Raw genomic sequence first — 13,053 nt, 5'->3', positions numbered from 1 at the left:
CTGTAACCGCCATGAGGCAATACAGTAATCCCTCGTTTATCACACTTCCGGGCGTGACCGTAATAAGTGAACTTCCACCATTTATGGATGGAATTTTTTTGTAGTAAGAGCATAGAAAACCTGTTATCCACCTTTCAAATAGGGTTATGCTGGATTTCATGTCAATCGCATGCACAAGTGGAAAATGCTAAGATTTATACAACTCACCCCACAACCGGATTTTTGCAGGAGGGCCATCCCCTGAACACCTAAAATATGTCCATTTTCGCAAGAATATACGTGGTTGCTAAATATGTTCATTTTTCCCAATATTTGCTTTTGTGGACGATGCGTCGTGTGACCAGAGGAGACACGACTCGGTTCATTGAAACAGGTATTGGTACTGTACAACAATCGATGACAATTCTAACCCTCCGCAGCCATGGAATAGAAAACTGTTTCATTGTCAGCAGGACTGGAACCCACACAAGGACACCTCAATGTAATCTTACCCCATCGCCTTAACCTCTGGGCCATGGTTCCCAGTCATTGGCTTCAATGCTAAAGCTAACCAGCCTTCATCCCCACCAACAAAGCCTGTTCCCAAAGCTTACGACTCCCACTTCAGTGGCTCACTGACGCACAGTTGGCTGAGCTCATATTTTAAGATTTGTAGTGAAGCCTCCAAAGCCATGGAATAGAAAACCGTATCGTTGTCAGCAGGACTTGAACCTGCGCGGGGAGACCCCAATGGATTTCTAGTCCATCGCCTTAACCACTCGGCCATGACAACCTGCTAGCTGCACAGACGCTGAAGCTAACTAGCCTCCATTCCCACCAACAAAGCCTGTTTATTTTAAGATATGTAGTGAAGCCTCTACTGCAAGCTAACACTACATATCGGAGCTGCCGCCACGGCTGCTGTGTTTTTGTTTTTGAGTTTGGAAAAGTTAACATGAGGTGTAGCGTTCCTTTCTATGTCGCTGTGTGAAATCCATGTGGCCAGGAAGGAAGTTTTGGTCATGCTTAAAAGGACCAAAATAGGGCAAATCGTGAAAGTGCCAGTTACTACATGCTCACAGCAGGGATAGAAAGCCATAAAACCTTGTTCGGGGTTTTTGGAGGTGTTTTAATAGCGGGCTTTATAGGTGTGTCCCATTGCATGCATTAACTACCTGCCTCTTTTTAGCTGTTTTGACATCTATAACTACTAGCGCTATAACTACTGCAGTGTCCCCAGGGAGACAATAACCTGGCCCTGTATTCACTTGGTATCGGATTGATACCAACATTTGTCATTATCGCCCCTCCCCCCACTCCTGAAATGGCCAAAAAGATCAGCACTATCGTGCATTAGGAGTGATTTTGTTTCTTTTTGCCGTGATGTTCTTCGATGGATTAGATTTGTGTCTCTGCTCCGTCTGTAGCTTTCCATCAGCCCGTTACCGTGTCGCTACAGTCCGAAGGGCGCGTTGCGCTCGGTGGCTTTGTTTATTTGCGGCCTGGGAAAATGATTCCATTTCAAATCATGTCACACGCAAAGAGGAAAAACCTAATGACATCTCGCTCGGAGCATGGCGCTGCGCTTATCAAACGCTAACAACGGCTCCGGGGGCGATCGCACAGATCAGAAGCGGCGTAGGAGAAATCCAGCCTTTGACTAGCCAATAATATCTTCATGCCCCGTGACAGTGGCAGCACGGCAAGCAAAAGGAAGGCTGTTCTGCGGGACAATTGTCACATTGGATAGATTTTCACGGCAAAGGCAAGCAGTAGACGTGTACGCTAATTAAATTGTCTGTGCAATCATTCTTAAATCTGCACAAATGGCCTCACATGGCGCTTGACCATGAATGCAACAATTCCTTCCTCTTCCCGCCCCCTCCCCTTTGGGAAATCACTGACGGGGATGGGCGACGGGAGCGCAGCCGGGCAAGAGAGCTTCATTTTTTCAGCTGCAGCAATGACGCAGGACACGTTGCAGGATTTTTGATTAAGTGTAATACGTGTTTCTAAAATAAGAATGTGGTTCCTCCCCAGGACCCTATTCAAATCCAGCAGTAGACACCACATGTCCAGCATCTGCCAGCTAGTTACACGATAACGGCCCTGTGGTGGCTCTTTCGCAATGGATGGTAAATGTACACTGCAGCTCGGGCTGGCCGATATGGACCACAGCTCATGTCCTGATCCAGGATATTTATGCTGATATTTATGATGATATCAATATACCACATATATACTGATATTTATGATGATATCAATATACCACATATATACTGATATTTTTTTCCACAAAGTGAGTTTCGACAAAGTCAGAAATCCTATAGAAAAATCAAATAAAATAGCCCATTCTCTTTGTTGAATAAATGGTAGTACAAACAAATATAATCACCAAACTTCGTTATAACAAAGCTTTAGCTCAGCTAATACCAAAAGCACAAAAGAACAACATACGAAATAAATAAATAAAAATAGGCAGAACCTTGTAGGAGAGATGTGAATAAAGACACCTTCATTAGGTTTACTTCATATAAACTTGATTCTTCGTCTGTGGCCATCCTTTCATGAAAAGAAAATATTTTTCATATTTTATCTTGACAGTAATAACCTCCTCCAGCCTCCACCTTTTATCTTGTAGTTGGGACCACTTGTTTATTTATCACACACCCGTCTTCCGTCCCACCTTGTAAGGTACTGCGAGGCGTTTAATGAACATGAATAAACATTTTCGTTACAGATCCCGCTCTGTAAAGCAGGACGACATCGCGCCATCGCGTGGAGAAGCTTTACTTTGACTTTTATGTTCCCAAACACCAAAACTCTCCCGCGACGCCAGAAAAAGCAGCTAGATTTGTTTTCTTCTCTACTATTGTCCCTGCACAAGATATCATATGTTTATGAAGATATCATGTGTTTATGATTGGCCGATACTGGTCTGCCTCACTACGCAAGGAAGGAGACTCGATACTAAATCGATTATACTAAAACAACAGAAAGACGTGTCAAAGCTGAAAAGGACAAACATGACGCAATGAGGTAATCCACCCACTCAGGCCTACAACTAATGACTAACCATGCATGCATGCGTGTGTGTGTGTGCATGTGTGTGCGTGTGTGTGTGTGTGTGCGTGTGTCCAGTCAGAAGCAAATGAAACTTGATTTGACTTGACCACATTTGAATCTGCATTGTGAATGGCGCCTCTCATGGTGGCAGCCAAGTACTGCACTCCATTTTGCCTCCAGTGCTTGAAGGCACAATTACAACCACACAACCGGTACAATTCTTAACAATCAGTGAACCGATCCATGAATTATTTATCATCCTTACCCTGCAAACACATTTTGCTCCAAGTACATATCCATAGTGGAGGATGTTTACTATTATTAATGCTATTTATTCGTCATCGGATTTTTAGGTACCGCGTTTCTACACGGTGCACATTAAGTGAGGGACAGGAAGTCCAGTGCAGCCCGTCATTTCATCATTAACAATAGCAGCGCCAAGGAGAAGCCAGAGCTTGAAAACTTGGGTGAGATACGTAAACGGACACAGCCAAGTGGATAAGATAAAAGCCTTTGTTCAGTCGTTGTTCACACCCTTCACTTATTAAGAATCAAATAAGAATTGACACTGTTAGTGTCACACTTGTCTGCATCATTCCTAAATGAAACCTTATTTATTACTGAAATTCTGATTTATTTTTTATTTGACAATTGTATTTATTGGGGAGTAAATGATTAAGTATTGTTTATTTTTTAAATCCTTTTAAAAATTATTTTTAATTTTTTATTTGATATTTTTATTTATTGGTATTTGTATTTTTAATATTATTTACATTTTTATTACTGGGGAATAAATTATTGTATGATATTTAGTTATTAAATTATTTTACATTTTACATTTTTTTATTGGGGAATATTATGTACTTTGTAGATGTTTTGTTTTTTTTTAATTGAAAATTGTATTTATTGGGGAATATTATTTATTTATTTATAGATTTTATTTAATGGAAACATCTTTTTTTATTTGAGAATTTTATTGATTGGGAAATACAGTACTACATATTATTTCTTTATTAAAATATTTTTATTATTTTAAATTTTTTATTTGAGAATTTCTTTTGTTTGGGAATATTATTTACTTTTAAAATGTTTATTTTGCTTTTCATTTGTGTACAGCAATTGCATAATCGCAACAAGGCAACACGGGTTCAACGAGGGCCTCGTGATGAGCGAATGAATAAAGTACACAGCGCCGAGGAGGCTTGCTCGGATGCCCGAAGCTCGCTAGTATCCGACGGCCGAACTCCTTACCTTGCATGCCCGTGGGGCCGAAGCCCTGCCGAGTGAGGAAGATGGCGTGGTCGTGGTGCTCGGCGTGATCGGGATCGCCCTTCTGCTGGCCGAACGCCCAGCGGCACACGTTCTCCAAACTACGGGATGGGTTCCCTCTTTCGATGAGGCTGATGGACTGACGGGAAAAGACACATTGTCCCTCTTGGAAGCGATTGCACTCAAAACTGCTTTCAATCACCAAGTTATTTATATTAGCTTTAATAATGATTTGGGCTGCATGAGAAAGTGGAAAGGAAAACAAATCTCTCTTTGACCATGTGATCATTTATCACTGCATCGGTGTGTGCGCGCTGGTTCTGTAGTGGAATGAAAGGAGAGAGTGAACCATCCTCTCATTCAGCCTCTTTGCAGAGGCGGGGCTACTAGTGAGTGGATACAGAGTGCTAGCAGCAAACTAGCAGCAAATTAGCCTCATGAGAACGCGTACGCTAACCTGAATGAAAGGCACAGAGGCCATGGTTTCTAAGGCAAACACAACAGCCCCAGTGTGGGAATATTTTGCGGTTTTAACGGATAGTTTTCTCAACTGGGAAAAAACACAAAAAAACCCACAAAAAAACACTTTGTCCCGACAGTCAACGCTTACTGAGGTGTTTGGTCGGCAAAGTAAGTCTAAACAAAACAGTGCAAAATGGTGCGAGCTCACAGTGTCGCTCGCTATATTGCAAAAGAAATGCAACCATTCGATATGATGTACATTTGATGCCAAATCATTGCGATGTTTCCGTGAAACATTAAGAACAACAACGTGGTGGATCTCGAATGTCTTTTACTGTCCACAGCTTGCAACGCAGCCAAAAACATACATACATTAGCTTCTGTGTCAAGCTAATGCGGCTCACATGGGTACGCCATACTTGAGTACCATCTAGTGGTTCAAATGTGAATTACGCCTCTCATGACAATAATGAATGGTCTCGAAAAAAAATATCGATAATATCAATTATCGACGATAATTTGGAGCACAATTAGCGACCAGCAAAACATGTTATCGTGGCAGGCCTACACGGACCAATAATAAACAAATCACGGGCTGCAAATGGCCCCCGGGCAGCACTTTGGACACCCTGCTCTAAGTTTTTGCTGGCTTTTTTAGTGATTGTTGCGGCTTAAATCAAAAGTTGCTGTGTTTTGACGCTTATCTTTTCCAATAACATTTTATTGGCTTGTGATTTTGCTATCAATGTTTTCACGGTTCTCTGGCTTTGTCTTCTTCTCTTGCGAATTTAATTTTGATGCGAAAATAGAGTGACCTTAACCCCAAAAAAGCACAGGATTTCAACACATCCAACAAAATACAGTAATCCCTCGTTGATCATGGTTAATTACTTCCAGACTTGACTGCGATAAGTGAATTTACGCAAAGTAGGATTCAATATTAATAAATGGAATATTTTCTTAGTTACAGCATAGAAAAAGCTCATGACTTTCTACCATTATTAGAGTCCTCTAGACATGAAATAACACCCCTATACCCCCCTATACCATTATTAGAGTCCTCTAGACATGAAATAACACCCCTATACCCCCCTATACCATTATTAGAGTCCTCTAGACATGAAATAACACCCCTATACCCCCCTATACCATTATTAGAGTCCTCTAGACATGAAATAACACCCTTATACCCCCCTATACCATTATTAGAGTCCTCTAGACATGAAATAACACCCCTATACCCCCCTATACCATTATTAGAGTCCTCTAGACATGAAATAACACCCCTATACCCCCCTATACCATTATTAGAGTCCTCTAGACATGAAATAACACCCCTATACCCCCCTATACCATTATTAGAGTCCTCTAGACATGAAATAACACCCCTATACCCCCCTATACCATTATTAGAGTCCTCTAGACATGAAATAACACCCTTATACCCCCCTATACCATTATTAGAGTCCTCTAGACATGAAATAACACCCCTATACCCCCCTATACCATTATTAGAGTCCTCTAGACATGGAATAACACCCCTATACCCCCCTATACCATTATTAGAGTCCTCTAGACATGAAATAACAACCCTATACCCCCCTATACCATTATTAGAGTCCTCTAGACATGAAATAACACCCTTATACCCCCCTATACTATTATTAGAGTCCTCTAGACATGAAATAACACCCTTATACCCCCCTATACCATTATTAGAGTCCTCTAGACATGAAATAACACCCTTATACCCCCCTATACCATTATTAGAGTCCTCTAGACATGAAATAACACCCCTATACCCCCCTATACCATTATTAGAGTCCTCTAGACATGAAATAACACCCTTATACCCCCCTATACCATTATTAGAGTCCTCTAGACATGAAATAACACCCCTATACCCCCCTATACCATTATTAGAGTCTTCTAGACATGAAATAACACCCCTATACCCCCCTATACCATTATTAGAGTCCTCTAGACATGAAATAACAACCCTATACCCCCCTATACCATTATTAGAGTCCTCTAGACATGGAATAACACCCCTATAGTCACCTTTACACTCACATCACCAAATACAGATGTAAATAAGACGGGTGCTCATGTGTGCTTCAATAAATGTAATATGTATTCACGTATGAGTTGCTGGCGTATGAATAAAGACACGAACAGACCCGCCAACCTTGATGGCATTTTATCAGCGTAGTCCCCCGCGCCTCTCACGCCCCCATGACACCTCACCGAAAACTCACCTTGGCATAGCCCAGCATGATCATCCTCACCAGGACCACGTTGATGTGGACTCCCAGGGACTCGTCGTGGTAAATCTCATTCACCTTCAAGACACAAAGCAAAAAGGCTCATTATGTGTAATTATGTAAGAATACCGATACTGTATTCTCGTGGCTTGCACTTTCTCGTGTCGCACCGCATCTTCACGAGAGCCGTCTGCAATACTTGCCCCTCTCATGCCGGGGAAAGTTATCCACAATTTTAGGCTGGATTTGGACACGATTCAAGTGGACTATGGAATCTGATATCCTCAGATCCCATTAAGGCCCGGATGAAAGTCAGATATGAATGGGATGTCTTCCACTGCAACTGTGCAAGGATATCACATATGGTGTTAACACCCGGGGTACATCAAGTCTCACAGCACACGTGTACATGAGGGGTGAACGGGGCTTTAAATGGGGCAACTGATGCCGAGGACACCTGCCTTTTCAAACGATCTAAACACCAGGTCATTATGTGGACATAATAGTTTACTTCCTCGTCAGTTTTCACTCAATCGACACCGAATTTGGTTCACAAGATGATGGGAGGGGCTTACAAGTATTTAAAGCTTGAGCAAGAACTGTCAAAAAACATGGCCGCCACGAACCACAACGTCTTCACAGCTAACTGCCCATTTCTCCTTGACCATAGTGATGTGCAGATCGATACTATAATATCGATACCGCCAGTCATTAGGTGCCAAAATCCATACTCAAATCACAATATCCACACTTTGATATCATATAATACAGGTGTACTCATATTAAAAATAACACAAAAGCCATTTAAAAAACAACATTTGCTTGAGTTACATAAATTAATTCATGTATAAACATAAAAACATTTAAAAATGTCTTAAAAGTGTAAATATAATCAAAATAAAAATGACTTAAGTAAAAGTGTCAAAAGTGATCAAAATGACTTCAATAAAAGTGTAAAAAGTGATCAAAATAAAAATGACTTAAATAAAAGTGTAAAAAGGGATAAAAAAAATAAAAATGACTTAAATAAAAGTGAAAAAAGTGCTAAAAATAAAAATGACTTAAATAAAAGTTTAAAAGTAATAAAAATAAAAATGACAAATAAAAGTGTAAAAAGTGCTAAAAATAAAAATGACTTAAATAAAAGTTTAAAAGTAATAAAAATAAAAATGACAAATAAAAGTGAAAAAAGTGCTAAAAATAAAAATGACTTAAATAAAAGTTTAAAAGTAATTAAAATAAAATTGACAAATAAAAGTGTAAAAAGTGCTAAAAATAAAAATGACTTAAATAAAAGTTTAAAAGTAATTAAAATAAAATTGACAAATAAAAGTGTAAAAAGTGTTAAAAATAAAAATGACTTAAATAAAAGTTTAAAAGTAATTAAAATAAAATTGACAAATAAAAGTGTAAAAAGTGTTAAAAATAAAAATGACTTAAATAAAGGTGTAAAAAGTGATACAAATAAAAATGACTTCAATGAAAGTGTAAAAAGTGAACATAAAAGTGAACATGAACATAAAAATGAAACCATGGGAAATGGGGGGGGGGGGGGGGGGGTCCCCAGGTTGAGATCATTTGAGGACCCCTGCTCTAAAAAAACATCACACAAAAACACAACACAAAAAACTTTTAAGCGAAATAAACGCCATACCAGTAATCATCCTGAAGTCTACCAACACACAACACAAAATAGCATTGCTGAAACATGAGAAGCAAGCTGACAAACATCCACATAAATAAGCAACGGGAGAAATCAAATCAGTATCAAACATGCATATTTTGTGCCAAAATGTGTTAGTTAGTGTGAAGCATTACTCACATGAGTCCATGTATGTTATAAATATGTTATTTTGTTACCAAAAGTCAAAAAATCAAAAGTTGATATACACCAATAAATTCCATACATTTCTGTACCATTTCTACTAAAAGCTTTATACCGTATAACGTCCGGTGTATTTTATTAACAACAGGCTTTGCACATGTGATCATCAGGTGTTGTTTCTATTGCTTCTTGACTTTTTAAATCGCCGCAACATATCGAAATTCTGATATTTTTCATTCAAAACATATGAATAATGCCATATACAACAATCCATCAAAACGCCCTTGTTATTTTCATACCAAGAAGATGGACGGTGATGTGTAGGCCCCATAAAAGAACATGTGATGTTCTTCGAAACCAATAAACCATTACCAAGTTGTCTCTCAGGCTGTAAATGTAAGCAATGGTGGATTTGATGTAATTTGTTTTGCTTGATTCTGCCAAATATTATGACTAAATTGGGCACACAACTTTGTGGGCCAGTCACGCCCAAGTCTATAAAATTTGAGCAGGCCATAAATAAACACGGCCACCGTGAAGCAAATTGTCTTGCGAGAGCGGGCAGATGTAATCAGCTAATTGTGGCAACATGTCTTCCAAAGCATTTTGAGTGCAAACAGTGAAGTGCGACACAAAATTGTCACATTGAAGTACTTGCAACAAGAGCTGAGGCGCCTATCATGCTGTTTTACGCCAGGTTTTCTCAATAATCAGCTCATGGGATCAAATTTCCCCTTCAGGGATCTGCATGGGCCTCTCTATCTGCAGGAATCTGGGACATAATAAATACACTGATGGCTTAGCTGCCTGAATAGCTTCACGTTCGACTTCACTGCCTATTAAAGATACATATGTATATATATATATATATATATATATATAGAGAGAGAGAGAGAGAGAGAGAGAGAGAGAGAGAGAGAGAGAATTTAATTCATTTAAATATTTAAATCCAGCTTTTGCATCACAGAGATAATTACCCTTGAGGGCAGACAAAAGGTAAAATTAAAATGAAATGAATGAATGGTACATGATAATAGAGCGGCAAAGTAGAACTGTTATTAAATTCATTTCATTTGCATGTTTTAAACATTATTAAAAGGGCCTGATATTAACTCATTAAATCCCGGACATTTTTCAAAAGACAACCCCTTCTGATGATTTTGACTGACCTTGCAAGGCACACAGAATATTGTGTTGTATGTTTATAAACATGGAAGCTACCAAGAGAAACATTAGACTCCCATCTTTCTGTCACGATTGGCTGTAAGCCAAGTGTTGGAACCCAAAATGCAGAAGGAACAAGTGCTGGGTGAAAAATGTACGTTTATTACCGCAGGTAATAAATATACAAAAATACAACAAAAATACAAAAACACTCAACTAAGAAACTCAGGGCTAAGGCCAAAAAGTCTAACAAAAAACACTGCAAAGCAGGGAAAAAGACACACACGGTAACTAAGGTAGCTGTAGCAAAAAACGGCATACAGAGAAGGAAAAAGCACGTAGCTAGGAATCACAATGAATGCAAGGCAAGGAGTAATAAGGACCAGTTGGGAGCCAAGGTAGGAAGGTACAGGAAGCAGGGTTGGCAAAGGAATAACTGGCAACTGGTTGTGGTCTAGCAGCAGCTGATAAAGGCCCAGGTAATTGCTCACAGGTGAGTCGTATGAGCAATTAGGATGAGCAGTGCACTGCAACAGAAAAACAGATAGGCGGCAGCAAAGCAACAACACAGAATGTGACACTTTCAGCAGAAAAAAAAAGTTTGTTTCTACCTTTTCCCGTTCTTTAGTAATGAGCAGTAGAACATAGGTACGTTTGAGGAAAATATCAGTTCCCAACTAAAAAAGGGAGAAAACCAGCTTTTTGTGAAAAGATACATTTCAAGCATAACTTTCACTTTGACACAAATATTTTTTGCTTTTGTGACATCTCAAATATCTAAACAACTACACCAACATGACACAAAAAAGGGGTTGTTTTACATCAAAATAACAATTTATTTACAAATATAACACCATCAACTATTTACAGTTTTCACATTTGGAACTGAACGATGTGTGTGCCTGTGCACACGCGTATGTGCACGTGTGTGCGTGTGCATGCATTAAAATGTCCCTACAATGCGTAACCTTCCGCACGCTACACTCCTCCACGCTCTCTCACTTCCTCCTATCTGTCGTGTGATTTGTCCAACATGTCCCCTGCCGAGCTCTTATCAAATGCACTTCTGCCACCCTGTGGACGTTTTTATGGCTTTAAAGTGCTCTGAAATGGTAATGCATTAGCAGAGAGTTGCATCATCACCAATGATTACTGGAGGTTTACTGTCCACTGGAAACACAAGTCAGTAGGAGCAAGATAGTTGTGTCTTGCCTCTACAGTCAAGTATGGTGGTGGCATGAGTGCTGCCGGCACTGGGGGAACTGCGGTTCATTGAGGCTGAAGATGAATCACTGTGACATTGTGACATGGGAAAGTGGGCGGGCTGGCAGTATTACGAGCCCAAGCGCACCTCCAAGATGATGAGTGCCTCGCTGAGGAAGGTGAAGGTGAAAGTCAGGGAGTTGCCAAGTAGGTCTCCTCCACACTTGAGCTCAACTGAGCAGCTGTGGGGCTTCCTCAAGCAGAAAGAACCACCAACTCTACCAATGATGTCATCAGCCTGTGCAGCTCTGAGTAATTCCGTGCCTAAGAGAATTAAGGTAGGGACTCACACTAAATATTCACACTGAGGACACGATTTGGACGTGTTCTCTGTGAGTTGTTGCCAGCTATTTGGATAACAAAGGCTGAGTGTTGACTCATTTCCAGTGGATAGTTTGCTTTTCCTACTATTGTGCATTGAGAATGTGGAATAAAATGAAATGTGAGGGCTGGTAGTGTCTTTCCCCTCATATTATACGTCCAATGAAATGACTGCACTGTAAATGTCAATAGAATCAGGAAACAGATCCGAAAGTCCATCTTCCCTGAAAGGGAAAGTGCTCATTAGCCTGCGTGGGGGGCAGTTTGGACAGATAGGAAAAAGGCTGTGTCATTTTCTCTGCCCTGCTGATGCACTTATGGAGCCTCGTCCGCCTCGCTGAACAACACATATGGAGACATACTACAGAACTGTCATTTTTGAAAGCCCCCGCTTTTCGAGGGCCGCAGCTTTGCCTGAAATGTGTGCGTAACTGGACCGCTCGGGTTGTCTCAGAAGACGCTTCGCCTCTCATCAAAGCAGGCTTCCGGACGGCTCGAATCTGAGGAGATGGTGCGGTCCAAGATCCAAGCATTTATTGGATGATGCATGCCCCAAGCGAGAATGGTTTCACTCATTTGTGGTGCAAAACGGCAGTCGTTACAATGCAGTGGAGTGAGGATTTGTCTGCCAACCCCCAACCATCGCAACAACAAAGAGCTCCAGTTGCATTCAATATAAATGGTCTGTCAAAATTGACAGAACAAATTTTTGATGTTCATTAATTCTAGGTTTTCGTGGTCCACATAAAAAATCGATCTGGCCCCCGGGCCTTGAGTTTGGACACCTGTGATATCGACTCACAAATGCTAGCATTGGGAGATCTGTACAGTACTTCCTGCGGGGGCTATTGTCTCATCAGTGCAACATTCCTGACACCTAGTGACCAGTGTAGAATACTCATTGCATTGCATTGCCTTTGAATGCGTCTTCTGAATGCCTTCTATTTGTAGTTGAGTGCATTTAGGCATTTTTATGCTTGAAAATGCTTAACTTAAATGTACACATATATTTTTTTACTAATAATGGGCCGTACTCAACCACAAAACACTGATGATTTATTCATTCGTGTATTTTTGAAAAACCGAGATAGTGTGAAGCGGCAAAATTCCAAGCACAAAGTGGTGAGGGATTACCGCACTCGGTTTTAGATGGGCACTTTGGAACAGATTCATCACGAAAGCCTTCGTTCCGCTGTATGTCAATATATCCTTGAACATTCGCAGATGCACCGTGCGGTTTTGGCAATGGAGGACACTCCTGAGACACGCCATGTCCACGACTGGCTGCTTCGAAACGGTGCCCAGCAACGACCTGTCTGAATGTGAACCTCCACTCGTGACAAAAATGGCCGCTTCATTTGGAAAAGAGGGCAGATAAGCGCCGCTCGTGCACCTTATGTTGTCTTTTTCCCACATGTCCATGCAGTGGAATTTCAAGGT

General features: G+C 40.5%; 1 protein-coding gene and 1 non-coding gene across 7 annotated transcripts in view; both read right to left on the bottom strand.

Annotated features, from left to right (window-relative positions):
- adamts3 (ADAM metallopeptidase with thrombospondin type 1 motif, 3) overlaps positions 1-13,053 on the bottom strand; it is a 129,722-nt gene that overhangs the window by 51,868 nt on the left and 64,801 nt on the right. For all 6 annotated transcript variants that reach the window (XM_054773826.1, XM_054773824.1, XM_054773825.1 and 3 more), the window contains 2 exons: positions 7,035-7,118; positions 4,297-4,453 (listed from right to left, as the gene is read on the bottom strand). In XM_054773826.1, coding sequence (XP_054629801.1) covers positions 4,297-4,453; positions 7,035-7,118 — 241 coding nt within the window. The remainder of the gene's footprint in view (positions 1-4,296; positions 4,454-7,034; positions 7,119-13,053) is intronic.
- trnas-aga (transfer RNA serine (anticodon AGA)) lies at positions 691-772 on the bottom strand. Its single transcript has one exon. It is a non-coding gene; the product is annotated as a tRNA-Ser (tRNA).

This window comes from Dunckerocampus dactyliophorus, chromosome 4 (genome assembly GCF_027744805.1).
Source record: "Dunckerocampus dactyliophorus isolate RoL2022-P2 chromosome 4, RoL_Ddac_1.1, whole genome shotgun sequence".
In the NCBI taxonomy this organism is placed as follows: Eukaryota; Metazoa; Chordata; class Actinopteri; order Syngnathiformes; family Syngnathidae; genus Dunckerocampus; species Dunckerocampus dactyliophorus.
Note: the sequence above shows the minus strand (reverse complement) of the source record. Positions and strands in the feature narration are given on the sequence as shown.